The sequence below is a fragment of the Delphinapterus leucas genome, chromosome 10 (genome assembly GCF_059928025.1).
Source record: "Delphinapterus leucas isolate spDelLeu-1000000601 "Yukka" chromosome 10, BTC_Dleu_Yukka2, whole genome shotgun sequence".
NCBI lineage: Eukaryota > Metazoa > Chordata > Mammalia > Artiodactyla > Monodontidae > Delphinapterus > Delphinapterus leucas.
Window position 1 is genome coordinate 43,641,707 of NC_143138.1, and position 18,893 is coordinate 43,660,599.

An 18,893-nucleotide genomic window follows, 5' to 3' on the forward strand; every position below is an offset into this window, starting at 1 on the left:
TGGTTTGAGAAAACGTGCTAGTAAACAGGAAAATGAATAATTTTCCATTCTTCAGAATTGTGCCACGTGAGGTATTTCACCCACACATTTAATAAAGTATAGAAATGTATTTTACTTACTGGACATTCAGACAATGAATTCTATGTTTTTCTAGAGCAGGTCTATCCCTGCTTCACTTGAGTAGTGGAACAATCAATCTGAGATGAGAAAATATTTCCCGTGGTCTTCCATTTACACTTGTACACATTATAATTTTATTTCAATTATGAACCTCAAAATATGTTTTAATCAGTGTCATTTTATTTGCATTGACAATGAAGAAACAAATTAACTCTATATGTTAAATTAAAGCTCGTATATTATCTGCGTTTTATTTCTTGCTTTGAAAGTACTGAAGCAACACTTAGGAAAATATAATTCATCCTACTCACAAATCCAGGAATCTCACATGCTGTCTCCCGGTTGTTCTGCTCTGGGTCACAGTAGATTCGTAACTTTTGGACATCAAACTAGAAACATAAAAGCAATCAAGTTAAAGTTGAGGCCCAAGCAAATTGTTTTATAAAAGCAACTCACATACACAGAAGCAGCCAGTGTAGTTAGCAATCATATAAAATATAGATCGAAACACTTAGCTTCGTTAACAATAAAAATACAATAAGCAATATACATACAAAATTTAAATACTTAACATATAGTGTAAAGATGTGACGCAACAAAACTCCTAAGAAAAACTTCCCTAGCACCAAAAACAAACCTCTGACTTCTTTGGGGAACCCAGTGGAGCTTCTGTGGTATCCTTCTATTAAGAGCTCATCTAGACGGCATTTCCTAGACAACTTAAAAGCTTTCCCAGGCTTTCTGTGTTTACCCTACATCTCTCCACATCCCTGATTGCATAGAGTCGGGTCAAGAAACCATCTTTAGTTTCAGAGATTTAGTTCTTGGCACGGAGTATTGTGTGATGAGTAAGCCCAGCACCTGTCACTATTTAAATATTTACTACAATTTGACGTGTAACATTAATACATAGAGACCATATGTGTAATCCTACATTTGAATATGACACAGTCTTCCCTTAATAGAAACAGAGTAGGAAAGACATACCTTTTCAAATAAAGGATTTTTCAAGAAATGGCTATCTTTTACATACACACTTCTCAACCCGCACACAGATATTCTAGTTTAAAGAGATACCAAAATAGTCACCGTTTTGTTTATGAAGAACACTGACATGCATTAATCTAATTTTATCCTCACAGCTGCAAAGAAATTTTTACAGCCCCCAATCACAGCTGTAATCCTTTCCCAAATTCATGATATATTCTATGCTTCTCCTGGGAAATATGAAATTGATGGTCCATAAGAACATAGATTCTACCCTGCACCTAGGGGAACAAATTTCTAAGAATTATTATATTGTTTGATTTTTCATTTTCATACACACACACAAACACACAATTTCACTAATGAACTGACCACATTTTCATTAAGTCTCTTAAAGGAATTAAGTTAAATACAGTTAAATGGAATAAATACTATCACCAAAGCTCCATTTTATATAATACGAAAAGCAGATCATTTTTATCCACCTGAACGGTTTCTTCTTTCCCAGAGTATTTTCCAATTTGGGTTTGCCCACTGATGAACATCCCTAAAACTGGATGTAAGGGCTTGTTTTCAATTTGTTGATCATCAATATACAGAGTTACATCTTGTTCGGTTACTAAGAGACGAATTTGATGCCAGCCTTCATCAAATAATGTCTGTAGGAAGAAAATACAGCAGATTCATAAATAGAGTTCCAAACAATCTTTTCGTTTCTTTGTTTCTATTCTGTTGTCGTCAAGTGTAAATCCATACCACCCAGATTGATCGTATCATATTCTAACTCACCCTGACCCAAGCTGGGTCTCAAAGGCCACCCAGCAATTATTTTAATCCCTAGCTGCATTTCCATTTCACATCTCAAAGTGGCTGTACCAAAGTATTTACTGAAACAACTCCCTCAAGGTCACAGATAAGTTCCTAATGTCCCAATCCAAGTGGCTTCTTTCATTCCCTCATTTTATTTACTTCATGGCAACTGTGGACCCTGTAACTAGTCCATCCACATTGATGGTCTCAGCTTCCGTGATTCAAACCATCTTGATCACCTTCATTCCTTCTTCTACAACTGTCCATTCTCTATCTCTTTGAGGGTTCGTTTTCCTCAACCTGCCTTTTAATGAGGGCATTCCCCACAGGTCGGTCCTTGACCTTTTCCATTCTCCCCTTGATGATCTCATTCATTCCAACAGTTCAGTTATAACTTTTATGGAATATCTCCCATATCCACATTGACAGCCTGGACCTCTTTCTCACATATGGTACCTATAATTCTAACATTGGCTAGAATAATTTTGCCAGGAGTTTCACAATCAGTCTGACAGAGTATGTAACAAAATGAACTTGAACTATCCCCCAAACTTTCTTCCTCTCCCGATTTCCCTGGGATAATAGTATCCTCAGTTTCTAAACCATACAAGTGCCTTTACCTCTTTCCCCTTCCCTCAGTTGCCATAACAAATAGATGCAAAATTCTACCAAGGATGTGTCTTAAACACGACTCAAATTCACTTCTTCATTGCCATAATTTAGACTCATAGATGTCTTGTTTTATTTGAATAATTTTCAAACACATCTCAATCCCTATCCCTTCCCTCTCCAAGCCAACCTTCTTACCTCTACTAGAATTAATATTATTAATTTCTGTATTCCTAGGACCTAGTCCAATTCCAGGAAAGAGTCAAAAGTATTCTTTACAAAAGAAGAAGGGAAAGAAGGAGAGGAGAGAGCTACTTTGACCATGACACGCCTGTGATCAAGACCTTTTGATGGAATCCCGTCATCCACTGATTGAAATGCAAAACCCTTTGTACGGTTCCCACGTCCATGCAAACTGAGTTTATACCTTTCTAGCTTTTGCTTTCATGTATCTTATACTCCAAACACAAGGGGCACCACGTTCTATTCTATAAATAAAAACCCTGCATTTCACCACACATAACTACTCAATAATGAACCATTGACTTCCGTGTCCTTCTCTCTCTCCAACAAAATCCTGTACATCCTTCATCCTACATTCCAAAAACCATCTCATTTATGAAGACTGGCCCACATTTTGTATTAGAATCCACTTTTCCTTCCACAGTCCACTAACTTTTTGTACTTCTTTTAGATACCAGAAGCACTGAATATCCCATTATAAATAAATTCCTTGAAGATTAGAAACATGCCTTATTCATTTGTCATTTCTTACAGAACCTAGCACATTGCCTTTAATGAAAATAGTAGACAACAATTTTTTTAAAAATGTATTCTTCTTACCAAATGAAGAAATTGGATAAATGCATAATTTCATGTACAGCCTTGTATATTTCCTAAATTATATAATGTAGAATTTGACTATCATAATTACAGTAATAATCAAAATGTAATTGATTTTATCATGGCATCTATTTTCTGAACACATTTGACTTGAAAAATACACTTTTGGTTTATGAATTTTGTTAAATATATGCTCCTTTTGGGAATATAAGCTGTCATCCAAATAAATGTGAATTCTGTACATACTTCCTACCTGTATTTAATGTTCTGACAAATATGAATTTATCTCAATATCCTGTAGGACATGGCAGTACAAAATAGACAAACACAGATTTTGAAAGTGACCAGACCTAAATTAAATTCCTGATGTCACCACTTACTAGCCATGTTACTTGGAAAGAGAATTTAATATCCTTGAACTTTGGTATTTTATCTTTAAAGTGAGAGCAATAGCTTCTTCCTTGGGTGATTATTATAATTAAATGTTCCTGGCACCTAGAAGCAGGTACTCAAAAATGTTAGTTCCTGCACCCCTTAATCTCATATGAATTAAAAAACAAATTTTCACTAAAAATAGAGTTGCCATATATGATCCAGAAATCCCACTCCTGGACATATATCTGGACAAAACTATAATTCAAAAAGGTACATGCACCCCTATGTTCCTAGCAGCACTATTTACAATAGCCAAGACATGGATGCAACCTAAATGTCCATCGACAGATGAATGGATAGAGACGATGTGGTACATATATACAATAGAATATTACTCAGCCATAAAAAAGAACAAAATAATGCCATTTGCAGCAACATGGATGGACCCAGAGATTATCATACTAAGTGAACTAAATAAGACAGAGAAGGACAAGTATCATACGATATCACTCATATGTGGAATCTAAAATATGACACAAATGAAATTATCTACGAAACAGAAACAGACTCACAGACACAGAGACCAGAACTGTGCTTGCCAAGGAGAAAGGGGGGTGGGAAAGGGATGGGCTGGGAGTTTGGGATTAGTAAATACAAACTATTATGTATAGGATATGGATAAACAACAAGGTCCTACTGTGTAGCACAGGGAACTGTATTCAATATCCTGTGATAAACCACCATGGAAAAGACTATGAAAAAGAATACGTATATATATGTATAACTGAATCAGTTTTCTGTACAGCAGAAATTAACACCACATTGTAACTCAACTCTACTTCAATTAAAAAAGAAACAAATATTCTTCCTTTGTTCCTTTTAGTCAATGAAGCAAAATTAAAATATGAAATCAATATTTTTTCAGTCAGGTTCAAATTATGGCTCTCCTCTCCCAAAACACACAAACCTGATGGTCATTCCCCGTGAATACCATAATCATACCCAAGCATCTTTACCTTAACTCGAGGGTCAGCAAAGTTGACCAGTTGTGAGCCATTAATGATGCTGGTTGTTGTAAATAATAAAGTTTTATCCACTCCATTTAAGGTAACTGCTATTTGTGGCCTTCCGTCAATGGTTAAAATTCTCCATAAATCCCACACTTTCTTGACCTTAAATCTCTGAGTGGAGACAAATACATATGATGGAGGAAGACCTTCTGGGAAAACGTTGCTGGAAAAAGAAGAACATGTATGAGCTTAAAGAATTCTCAACATGTCTACAGAAACATCAAGAAAACGCTGTATCAACACATAACGTTTACCTTGTGAGTTCTGATAAATCAACTTTTGATGTCACTTCATATCCTTTTATCCTTGTTGGTGAAAGCTGAATTCTTTTCTTAGCCTTTTTCTTTACACCCAAGCCTAAAAGAATATCAAACCCCTTCTCATCACGGGCTGCCACTGGAATTCGTGTTGGACAGACAGATTCTATAAAGCAAAAGCAAAAGGGGTAGAAGTTGATTAATCATGGGTTACTTCAACAAAAAGAAAATCAAGGGAGGAATATTAAAGAACATAGAATTATAAAATTTCTATATGCACACATATGTATGTAAATGCATTTCTGAGAAAACACGTGGGAGTGTTTTTGGTATTTGAGAATGAAGTCTCAATTGTCTTCTTTCTCCCTAAAAGGGGATGAAAAAAAACAGAAATGTAAAAGGCACATTTGTTCATGGATTGTTTTAAGGGCAACACTATGCTGAAATTTACACTTCACTATTTTGAATATGAGGCAACCTAACACCTGGCCAGTAGGAGAGGGCTGGAGCAGGATTCGTGATTCTCATCCAAGATTTGCTGGTAGTCACGCACCCTTGAATAATGCTCTTAAATTTCTTGGATCTAGGAGATGAATTCTGATTGCTTTCTTGCATTCCCAGCATTTGAGGGGTAAGAAATGTGTGTTGTTCCCAATGTTCTTTCCAGTTCTAGCAGTTTATAATCCTACAGTTCAAATATCTTGGTTCTCTCACTCTGGAAAAAACTTAACTGTACATTTTTTCTGTTCATGGAAATTCTTCAAATGGGCCTATTATCTCATCTATGATTAATCAGATTATATATTATATTAATCACATTTATAAATGAATAAAGACTTTTTCCTTAAGAAGAATCATTAAGGTTTGCATTATACAGTCATTTTTTTAAATTTAATTTTATATTTTTATACAGCAGGTTCTTATTAGTTATACAGTCATTTATATAAATTATAAAAATGTGATACGCTTTTCAATTCTCTGGGAAACCAGTGTCTCAAATTATGTGGAAAATTCTGTTTGGATGCCATGCTATTAAACTGTCATACTGTAGGAATGTTGCAATATTTTCAGATTCTTCCAAGGCCATCATATAACATACACATTGAGCCTGACTGCTTATATTTTATAGAGCAGCTAAGAGAATAAAAGAACAAACTCCACTAAAGGTACTTTAAGATAATCACTCTCTTACAAAACATTAAGAAAAGGGAAAAGTATCATATTTATAAAACAGTAAAAAGTAAAGAGATGAATTTTATTAGCCCAGTAATACTGTCATAACTTGTACCATAGACTATTAGAAATTAAATAAAGGTTTGATATAAATAAAATTAACTGTATTCCTGGGAAGGGAGGGGCATTTTTCCTCTTCAGGTCTGAGGATGCTGAGTTTTTGTTTGTTTGTTTGTTTTTTAAGTAGCTTTACTGAGGTAAATTGATACTCAGTAAACTAAACATAAAGTTTACCATCTGATTAGCTTTGACATATGTATACACCTGTAAAACCATCACAACCGACAAGATAACGAACATATGCATCACCCCCAAAAGTTTCCTCATGTTCATTGCAATCTCTGTCTGTCACCATTCACTACCCCACTCCCATCCCCATTCTCAGGCACCACTGATATGCTTTCTGTCACTACAAATAAGTTTGAATTTCGTATAGTTCTATAAAAAATGGACGCATATTGTATGTACTCCTTCTCGTCTGGCTTCTTTCATTCAGCATGATTATTTTAGATCCACTCCGGTTGTGTGTTTCAGTAGTTCATTCTTTTTTGCTGCTGATTAGAAGTCCATTGTATGGATATATCACAATTTATCTGTATACTTATTGATGGACATTTGAAACATTAATATTGGAAATAAAATAAAGGTTTGATATAAATAAAAGTAGATGTGTTCCTGGGAAAGGAGGGGTATTTTCATCTTCAGGTCTGAGGATGCTGAATTTTGAAGGGACCTATTCAATCACATTCTTCTTCCTCTGGGAAGCTTAGAGCTAACTGATGGGAAGATACAGGAACCAGGCAAACAGAAGATGCTGGTTAGAGGCGTGATCCAGTGAGTCTGATGAGACTGTACACTGTAATTAACCACCCCTGCCTGGCAGCCCAGCAGGGCTGATTCAATCCCCACCCACCTCAGGAGCAGGACTGCCTGTTAAGTTCACATATGATCTAAAGAGGAAAGGGAACACCAGCTCCACAGGCCTGCTGATCCAAAGGGAAGAACATCTAAGGCACTTCGCCAGCTAGGACCAGCTTCTTTGATCAAACTCCCTTATCCGAAAATGCCTCTTCTCATCAGTGGTAAAGAGTGAAAGAAGGTGGGGAGAGATCAGAAAAGTCAATCTATTTACTCATTGCAGCATCGGTTTTAATTTTGAAGAATGAGAACCAAAAAGAAATTGCCTGAGTCAAGAAAAACGCCAATTCAGGTGAATTTTGAGCAGAAGAGTGACAAATCAGACTTCACTATTAAACCATCTTTGCATTTTGAAATAATCCCTATTCTGACAAATATTATTCCTTTACTACATTACTGGACTAGTGTTTTATTTAGCAAATCTTTTCATCTCTACTTAAAACTGAGATTTGTTATAATTTTAAAACTTTTTAATATAAAATCAAGATGACTTATTAAAAAAAAGTCAGTCTGGCTGAAGTCCCTCCACATGAAAACATAAGAAGCAGAAAATAAGTGTCCCAATAATACTGTATGACTGAGTTGAAATCATAAATCAATAAATTAAATGTTTCCTGTCATTATGATGCAGGGTTTGTTTCTAGCAGGGGGCAGGGTAATATAGAACAATAGGAGGCCTCACTTCAAATGCACTTGATTTAAAACTGCAAAAGAAAGAAGTTCAGCTGAAAAGAAAATGTGTCAAACATGACATCACATAAATATTCAGATTTGAATTGCTCCTCTGATTTGCTTTACAAAAGAGAAGTTATAAGATGGTAAACAAAGAGCTCCAACTGAAGACCAGAATCTGAGGTTTAGACCTCAGCCTCTCTCTTAACCTCTCATGAACCTCTCTGGCTTCTCATCTGTGACATGAGAATAATGATCTCCTTCACAGGGATTTTTTTGGGATCAAATGTGATGAAGTATGTAAAAATGATTTGTAACTTCAAAATAGCATGCAAGTGGGGGGGATAAAGCAAGTATTGTGTTCATCCTTTCTCTTTAATCAAATTTTTGCACTGTATTCTAATCCCCTGAATTGTATAGGAAACAGTGTGGCATGGTTCGTGAAATCAGGAATGTAAATTAACAATCACGTTACAGCCACATTTTCATTACCACTTAGTACATCTCATTAGGAGAAATGTATTTAGATAATTATATTTTCCTTTTTTTTTTTTTTTTGGCTTTCAATTTTTTTAAATTGTAAAATATACATAACATAAAATTTACCATTTTGACTATTTTTAAGCGTAAAATTCATTGCCATTAACTACATTCAAATGTTGTATAACCATCACCACTATTTCCAGAAAAGTTTTATTATTCAGAAACAGAAACTTTGTACCCATTAGACCATAACTCCCCATTCCTCTCTCCTCTCAGCCCCTGGTACACCCATAGTTTTTTGAAGAAATAATTTTTCTTCCAAATTTGCTCACCTACAAGAATAATAAAATACCCTTACACATGGAAACTGAAAAGTAAAATGTAGTTAAAATGCTCAAATACAGTTTGTATGTTTGCATATACCTAGCTATAGGAAACAGATAAAAGAAAGTTTCCATATATAAAAAGCTACTTTGATTGCCAACCAACAATTCTTCCACAAACTTCTAGGGAAACAGAGGTCAATAATTAACTTCCCTATTGTGTAGGAAAAAAGAAATCGATGTATAACTATACAAACACATACAGAGAGGGGAATGGATACTGGAATTAAAAACTGGAACTTGGAAGCTGTCATTTTAAGCACCAGGAAAATCAAATGCTAAGAGAGAGTCAGTTGGGACTTGCTATAACACATACAACAGGTAAGTAGAACAATCTAGATAAAGCAAGTTAGTTTAAAGGAGTGCATTCAGGAGCAAGAACCAAAAGAAAAACCTCAAAGCCTTAAGTTCACAAATGGTTTCCTACACAGACTACACAGTTATAATTTTATTTGACTCTAATACGTTCAGAGAGTATTCAGAAAAGGAACACTTTCTGGGGTGGAGCACACATTAGTCCACTTATTTTAAACACTGGGGTCCAGTAATAATTGCTTTTCTGTTAAATCCCAGGGCTTAGTAGTATAAGTAATTCAGTCTTATTAGGATCATAAAAATGTGTTTTATTTAAAATCCTGCCATGGACAAGAACACAAAAACTGTGTATCTCTTGAGTCTAACCAGGGAAATCACATGTGTCTAGCTACAGCTTTCTACTTATAAGTTAATATGATAGGGGGACTATCACATTAATTAATAATGAACACATTATTCCAGATCACACCTAGCCTAGTTTATAAGTGCCTACTTAATCCAATTGCAAGATTGTTTGTAAGTCCACCCTCTGCAGAAGTCACATATTTTAACTGACAACTGGGAATTTTATAAGGAGATTTGTGGTCAGAGACCAAAAGTAATTTTAGTGATCCAGACCTGATAATCCAATAAAACATAGTTGTCTACGGTGCCCCTGGTACAGTTTAGGTCTGTGCAAGCCAGCTTCTTTAAACTTTCCTGGATTGAACTTGGTTTTAATGGTAAGGCAAACATGAGTATAGGTGCCAAAGATAGACAATCCTCAATGGCATGCAGTGGCAATTTAAAACATTTGCCTTCCTGAAGGTCTATTATATCACCATGGACTTTAACATCATGTACAAATTTATAAAAAAGGAGGCACATTCACCAAGATTGTGATAACTTAGACTCCATCCCATCATATTGGAAATACACTAAAATAACAATAGCAAATCTGAAATAAATTATCCAAGCAGAAATTCTCTTACTAAAGCCCAAGTTCACAAAGTTTCTTTTCTCATCACATGACTGAATGATCTCATTCTCTTTTACCAGCAAGTAATCCCACTGTCCTGAAATATAGGTTGATTTAGAACCCTTCATCAGAGGAAGATGTCTGCCAAACATGGCTGACAGTGGGACATAGTAAGTGTAGATTTTTATAACACTCCTTTCAGTGGTGAGTCAATGGGATCAATAAACTCCAATTAGCCTTAAGTACAACTTATGCACAAACCAGAAAAGTCAAAATCTTTTTCACCAGTAAGTAGCCTCACCAACATAGAAGATATTATTTTTCAACACTAAGAAAAAAATATAAGAAATGGAAACCCATCCTTGCCTTAAAAAATAGCTAAGGAGAATACAATTTTAAAGGCTTACAAAATTACAGAATAACTCATCTGGTTTTGCCATTTTTCATTGTAAAGCCATTGATTATGTAATGAAATGCTTTTTTTTTTTTTTTTTGGCTGCATTGGGTCTTCGTTGCTGCGCGTGGGCTTTCTCTAGTTGCGGTGAGCGAGGGCTACTCTTCATTGTGGTGTGCGGGCTTCTCATTGCAGTGGCTTCACTTATTGTGGAGCACGGGCTCTAGGCACACGGGCTTTGGTAATTGCAGCACGTGGGCTCAGTAGTTGTGGCACACGGGCTTAGTTGCTCTGTGGCATGTGGGATCTTCACAGACTAGGGCTCGAACCCATGTCCCATGCACTGGCAGGTAGATTCTTAACCACTGTGCCACCAGGGAAGTCTGAAATGTTTCTAAGTTATTTTTTCCTTTGATCAAACACTATAGATGAAGAAAGGTAGTGTGTCTTGCCTTTACACGTATCCAGACAATAGTCTGTGTCCAATTCCTGTAACTCATTCTTTACTCCTTTTCTTTTCCATTTTTAATTTGAATTGGAAGAACTTTTGTCAGATATTACATTTATGCATCATTTTAACATACAAACTCTATTTTTTTAAACAAACATAGATGCATCTTAACATGTTCCTCTGATGCTCTAATATCTAGCATACTGATATTAACATTCATTAGATGTGGTCTCTCTCACTGACAGGGCTAGCCTTCATAACCAGTAGGATATTGTAGAAATGAAGGGGTGTGGCTTCCAAGTCTAGACCATGAAAGATGCTGCAGCCCCCCCTTGCTCTCTTGGACCACTCACTTCAGGGGAAACCAGCTGCCATGTTGCAAGGATGCTCCAGCAGCAACTTGGAGACGTCCATGTGACCAGGAACTGAAACCGCCTGCCAATAGCCAGCACTGACTCACCAATCTTGTGAGTGAGCCACCTTAGAAGCAGACCCTCTAGCCCCAGTCATGCCTTCAGCAGTCTGCCGCCTCAACTGACATCTTGACTGCAATTCCTTGGGAGAACCTGAATCAGGACTATTCAGCCCAGCTTCACCCATGTCCCTGATCCACAGGAACTGTATGAGATAATAAATGTTACTATTATTTAAACTGCAAAAAAATAAAATGAGATAAAATAAGGTCTCTATCACCAAGGTTGGAGTCAGCCACTTAGCCTAAGATTTCACTTCAAGAAAGTGATGTTGACAAAGTCAGGAACCAAACCTGGATCTCGTTCTGACTCCAGAGATTGGGCTGGACCACCATATTCATACAGCCTCAGGTTTAAAGAAAAAACATTCAAGTGCTTTACTTTAATAGACGTTGTGCTTACTGAATTTTTTTTTAACTTTTTTATTAAGATACAACCTACATTCAGTAAAATGACTTAATCTCAAGTATACAATAGTTCAATTGCCACACATGCCTACACTCACATAGCTAGCCTCAGACAAGACACAGAATCTGTCTAACACCTTGAAAGCAACCTCATGATCCTTCACAGAGGATAACCACCACCACCAGAAGCCACCACTGTTATGATTTCTGTCCCCATTGATTAATTTAGTTTTGTCTGTTCTTGAACTTAATATAAATGAACAATGCAGTATCTTTTTTTAAAATTTGACTTCTCTTGCTCAACATAATGCCTGTGGATTTATCCGTGGTTTTGCACATAAGAGTGATGTGGTTTTTGTTGATGGTATTGCTGTGTAGTATTCTACTATATGAATTATACTATGATGTGCTTATATCCATTTTTCTGTGGGCAATCATTTGAGTTGTTTCCAGTTTGGGATTATTTTAAATAAAACTGCTATGAACATTCTTGAATAGTCTTTTGGTGAACATATGAACTTATTTCTCGTAGTTAAATATCTAGGATAGAATTACTGCTTCATAAGATAGCAGTACATTTGTCCTAATAGATAATGTCAAAGACTTTCCCAAAGTGGTTGTACCAATTTTCACTCCTACTGGCATGCCAACTGTTACTTAAAAAGGTTGAAGCTGTTATGAGCATAAAATAGGTAATTAGGTGATAGCTATTATACATCATATTTTAGAGAGAGAGAAAGGATGGGAGAATGAGCATTTTATACAAGCTTTAAATATTCCTAAGAAAATTATTGTGAATGTTTTCTTGTTTATTCCTTTCCTAGAAATAATTAACTTATACAGCTGCATCTAGATCCAATCATAAACACTGAGAGAAAAGTCTGTATGCTGTAATTTGTATATTTTCTGAATCATGCCATAGTCATCCTACATTTTCCAATTTAATACCCAAACACTGCTTTGCACATAAAATATAAACATATCATATTCCTTTATTTGAAACATAGCTCTAGCCTCTCTAATTAAATGAATGGAAAATTCATATTTTTGGATATACTACAAGCCCTTGACAATGTAGGTTGTCACCAATTCAGATTAGATTTAAATTCTTTTAATCTACAGATAGAATACAAAGTTATTCTCCTGAATATTCTATGAGGTTTAATGAAATATTATACTCCATCATATCCCATCTGCCAAACTTCACCCCACCTCCCACCTCTCATTTTTTCATGCCCCATCTCTGTGGTTGTGAATTCAAGCATATGTGTACCAATAGTGGAGAGGCAGAAGGGAAAGATATGAGTTTCATGTGAGGGCAGACAAGTAAATCACATACATGTTATGAAATCATGTAAGCTAAAATACTCACTACCTCCAAAAACAACTCAGTTGTCCTGGCCATGGCACCTGACGTGTACCTTTACCTTTTATGTCTTCTACTGAAATGGAAGTTAAACTGAGTAGGGTAGAGTAACATACCAGGCCATTATTACAAAGTATTATAAAGTATTATAAGACTTAAATTAGATAATCAAATTATCCAGCAATCACCAAGCAAAGAGTCATAGAAAATATGAATAATTTTCGGTGAGAGAAAAAGAAATTCAGAAGTCGTGAACATCATTCCAAGTTAAAGTGCATCATGGTGGAAAGCACTGGAGGGAAAAAAGTCACTAAGTTTTTGGAATGAAAGACACCAAAGTTCCACTTGGGCAAGTGGTATCCCTCTCTCACTCTCTCAGTCTCTCTCAGTCTCTCTCTCTCTCTCTCTCTCTCTCTCTCTCTCTCTCTCTCTCTATCTCTCTATCTCTCTATCTCTATCTCTACCTCTTTATCTTTCTCTCTGTCTCTCAAGATATGGCTACATTTGCACAGCTAATTGCTAATTCTGACCTCTGGTCCCTCTTGAGTGAACACCATATACTCTTTTAAGAAATAGATAAGTTTCCTGCTTCATCAAAAAGTCAAGATAGTGGAAAATGGAACAGTAAGGATACATAGGCAGTTTTCCAGGACCTGCTCTTTTAACTACCCACACCTGTGCACAGGCAAGTTCAGCTCACCTGAATCAAACTATGGGCCTTGAAACCCCATCATTCAAGCCACAAGCTGTTGGAAGCCCTTGGAGACACCTAAGGAAAGTATCTTCCAGAGAACAAGGGGAAATTACTTTCTTTTCCCTCCTCATTCTGTTGCACCAAGCCCATGCCTGGTTGACTCATAAAAAGAACAGAGGAGTGAAGTCAGCAAGATGGCAGAATAGAAAGTCCCAACCCACATTCTCCCACTGAAACACAGATTGGACCAAAATACCTTTGTGAGATTCCAGTTAGGAAGCTGAAGTTCCCCAGGTGAGCACAAAGCCAAGAACAGCCTCAATGAAACAGGTAATTAAGAATAATTTTACCTTACCCACATCAGTCCCTCTCCAAGCTGACACAAATAAGTGCAAGGAGAGATGCCCTAGCTTATAATGACTCCCTCAGGAGGGAAAAAGAAAAGTGGAGCATGCATCCAATGCTCGCTCCAGCTTTCAGCTTGTCTTGCCTCATTTGCAGCACTGAAGGAACCAGAATCATTTGGATACCTGTGGACTGCTCAGAACAAATAAAATTGGGAGGGTGGCTTGTTGTGGCTGGCATGGCTCAGCATGATCAGGAGAAGACACACAACCTGAGACTTCTCCCTCAGAAAGAGAAAAGAGTGGAGCATGTATTCAGCATTCTAGATTTTCAAAGGCTGCCTGAAGGACTGATACTGGTCTTGCCTGACTAAGGGTGCTGACAGGGAACCAGCATACCTGGACACCTGATGGCCACTGAGAACAAAGGAGTGGGTGGGAAACTTGTGGTTAGAGAACTAGAGAACTTGAAGTATTACAGACAGACACCAAAGGGACAGATACCAAAGGGAGGGAAAGATTATGAGCTCCTGAAAAAGAAACCAGTCTCTCTAATTAATGAATTGCTCACACAATTCCAGAGAAATCACATCCCTCCAAAAAAGGTTTCAGAATCTCTAGCCAGAGTGATTGCTGAGGGATTTCCCCTGTGCAAAGCCAGTTGGTAAAGACTGGGAGAGGTATCGGTTTTTTCAAATGTGTGAATCTTGAAACAAACTATGAGATACATGACCCAATCAAAGGAACAAAATAACTCTCCAGATACTGACCCTAAAGAAAGGGAGGTGTATTATCTGGCAAAGAATTCAAAATAGACATCATAGGATGTTCTATGAGCTCAAGAAAATGATGCATCAACAAAGTGAGAAAAAAGACAGAAAATGTAAAGGAGAACCAAACAGAAATTTTTGGAGCAGAAAATAATAATTGAACTGGAAAATTGACTAGAGGGGTTCAAAATCAGCCTTGATCAAGTAGAAGAAAGAATCAGCAGACTTGAAGACATGTCCTTTGAAATTATCCAGGCAAACTTTTAAAGAATGACAAAGACTGAAGAAAGCCTAAATGTCTTATGCCCACCATCAAGTAGACCAATATATAGATTATGGGAGCTGCAGAAGAAGAAGAAAGAAAGAAGCAAGCTTGTTTAAAGAAATAATAGCCAAAAACTTTTCAAATCTAGGAAAGGAAATGGACATCCAGATTAAAGAACTCAAAGATATCCACATCAAGACACATTACAATCAAATTGTCGAAAACCAAAGACAAAGAGAGAACTTTGAAAGCAGCAAGACAAAAGCAACTCATTATGTACAGGGCACCCCATGACACAACCACCAGATTTCTGAGTAGAAATCTCACAGGTCACAGGGGAAAGGGATAATATATTCAAAGTGCTCAAAGAAAAAAAACTGCCAACCAAAAATACTATATCTGGCAAAACTGTCCTTCAAAATAGAAAGAGAAATAAATACTTTCCCAGATTAAAAAAAGATGAGGAAGTTTATTACCACTAGACCTGCCTTATAAGAAGTACTAAGGAAGTCCTTCAAATTGAAAGGAAAGAATATTAAACAGCAACACAGAAGCACTGGAAAGTATAAAACTTGCTGATAAAAATAAATATATAGACAAACTCAGAATACTGTAATACTGTAACAGTGGTATTTAAATCACTTTTAATTCTGATACAGAAGTTAAAAGACTAAAGTATAAACTATAACTGTGAAATTGTATTAATGAATACACAATATAAGAGGATGTAATTTGTGGCATCAATAAAAAAGTGTAAAGAGGGCAGGAATAAGCAAAAATACAGAGCATTTGAAGTTATCAACTTAAAATAGATTGATATAACTATATGATGTTTTATGTAACCCCCATGGTAACCACAAAGAAAATACCTATAGAAGATATGCAAAAGTATATTTAAAAGGAAACAAAGCATGTCACTACAAAAAAATCAATGAAACACAGAAGACAGCAAGAGAGAAAAGAGCTATTAAAAAAAAGCTGAGTCAGAAAACAATAAATGACAGTATTAAATCCTTCCTTATCAGTAATTACTTCAGACGTGAATTGATTAAAATCCCCAATAAAAGGCATAGAGTAGCTAAGTGGACTTAAAAAAAAACAACAAGATCTATACTATCTGCAAGAAATTTACTTGAGAATTAAGGACACACACAGGATAAAAGCAAAGGGATGGAATAAGATACTCCATACAAATGCTAACCAAAAGAGAACAAAGGTGGTGACACTTATATTAGTCAAAAACTGTCAAAAGAGACAAAGAAGGACATTATACAATGAAAAATGGTCAATTCACCAGCAAAACATAACAATTATAAATACATATGCACTCAACATTACAGCACCCAAATATATGAGGCAAACATTGACAAAACTGAAGGGATAAATAGACAGCAACACAATAATAGTAAGGGACTTGAATGCTCCACTTTTAATAATGGATAGAACATCCAGACAGAAGATGTGTCTGCAAACAGATCTGGAAACAGAGAATTTGAACAACACTATAGACCAAATGGATCTAACAGACATATATAGAACAGCGACCCACCACCACCCACCACCACCACAGCAGCAGAATACATATTATTCTCAAGTACAAATGAAACTTCTCCAGGATAGATAACATGTTAGGTCAAAAAAAAAAGTCTTAACAAATTTAAGAAGATTGAAATCATACCAGGTATATGTTCCAACCAAAATGGAATGAAACTAGAAATTAATGTCAGGAAGAAAACTGGAAAATTCACAAATATGTGGAAATTAAACAATATGCTCTTGAACAATCATTATGTCAAAGGGGATATTAGAAATTATCTTGAGATAAACAAAAACTAAAACACAACATACCAAAACTTATGGGATGCTGCAAAAGCAGCAGTAAGAAGGAAATTCATAGCAATAAAAATCTACATTAAAAAATAATAAAGATCTCAAATAAACAGCCTAACTTTACAAGTCAAAGAACTAAGAAAGAACAAACTAAGCTCAAATTAGAAGAAAGACTCTCAGATAAAGAAAGAAATCATTGCACATCACTCTTAGGTGGTCCTGAAATAAGCAGTGTATTGCAGAATACACCTCCGAGGAAACAGTAGGTCCATGAAGATGAAATAATCTATGTGGGAACAAAGAGGTGGATAATATTTTGTACATCATGGATCAACCACAGTACAGTATAAAAGGGAACGATATTAAGAAATAGTAATCCTATATGCTAAACACCTCAAAGTAGAAGTTAACTATTTGTCAAAAAAATGAATTTGTTAAATAATCAAACACAAATTACATGATTTGAAGAAGCTGCAATACAGCAATGCATTAATTTAGTGCATTAATCATAATCTAATACAGTACAAAAAGTCAAGGCAAAAAAGCCCATATCTCCCACAAGTACAATTTCAAAAAGTACATTTTAAAAGATGTCTATTGTACAGTGAACATGCGAACTGAATAGACACAGACATTACTTACATTCTTTTTCTGAGTGTAGATGAAGAAATACTTGGCAAGATTTTGAATTTGATTTTTTTTTTTACAGATCATACATTTTAGCTGAAAGAATTTTTACCCGTTTTCACACAGCAACTCTTTCATGTGTATTTTAAAATTTTTATCTAGAGAGAATGCATTTACCAAAATACAGATCTATAGGAAAAGCCTCTGAAGCAAATATTAAACAGACATATTTAATCAAATCTAAATTTTGGATTAAGATGAATGGTAAGTGGGACTTCCCTGGTGGCTCAGTGGTTAAGAATCCACCTGCCAATGCAGGGGACACAGGTTTGAGCCCTGGTCCTGGAAGATCCCACATTCCATGGAGCAACTAAGCAAATGCACCACACTACTGAGCCTGCGCTCTAGAGCCTGCAAGCCACAACTACTGAGCCCATGAGCCACAACTACTGAAGTCCGCGCGCCTAGAGCCTGTGCTCCTAAACAAGAGAAGCTACCGCACCGCAACGAAGAGTAGCCCCTAACCTAACGAAGAGTAGCTCACTGCAATTTGAGAAAGCCCGTGCAACGAAGCAACGAAGACTCAACGCAGCCATAAATAAATAAATTTATAAAAAAAGAAAAAAGATGAATGGTAAGTGAAATTTCACCATGAAAATTCTATTTTAATAATGAAATATACCTAGCTTGAAAGCCAAAAATTTCTAACAACATATTAAAAATCTAAATCCCTTTGACCTGTTCAACACAACAAAAGTCAACACAGTCTTACTGTTAGAGATTCATAAAAAGAATAACTGTAATGACCATTTGTACTTACTTGTTAGTACCTTTTTTAAAGTTTTATTAAAGAAAATGCTTAATCTTCTACGCTTTTTTTCTCTTTGTTTTGAAGTAGTTGTTTAATATTTCCATGCATTTTAAAAGAAATAATCCAAAAAGCTTTAAAATGTTTTTCTCTACCATACCTCCCAAATATGAAGAAAATGAAGGAATTAATTTGTTTTCTAAGCCACAATCATTTAGAAATTTTTTTATCAAATGTGAACCAACCTATTTGTATATTATTTTGTAGGCAAACTGGGAAAAAAGTATTTCCATCTACATGAACATTATTTTTAGGTATACAGTATATTAAATGCCTATAATATTAAAATTAAAAGATATGAATAAATTATTCTTCCCCCAAAATAATGTGAACACAAGCATGTCTATACACTAATAGGATTAATGTTTACC

At 35.7% G+C, this 18,893-nt stretch overlaps 1 protein-coding gene across 1 annotated transcript in view; it reads right to left on the reverse strand.

Moving 5' to 3' along the window:
* Positions 1-18,893, reverse strand: part of COL21A1 (collagen type XXI alpha 1 chain) — a 127,277-nt gene that overhangs the window by 101,734 nt on the left and 6,650 nt on the right. The window contains exons 3-6 of the mRNA XM_089918920.1: positions 5,069-5,237; positions 4,761-4,977; positions 1,593-1,766; positions 432-509 (exon numbers count right to left, since the gene is read on the reverse strand). Coding sequence (XP_089775046.1) covers positions 432-509; positions 1,593-1,766; positions 4,761-4,977; positions 5,069-5,237 — 638 coding nt within the window. The remainder of the gene's footprint in view (positions 1-431; positions 510-1,592; positions 1,767-4,760; positions 4,978-5,068; positions 5,238-18,893) is intronic.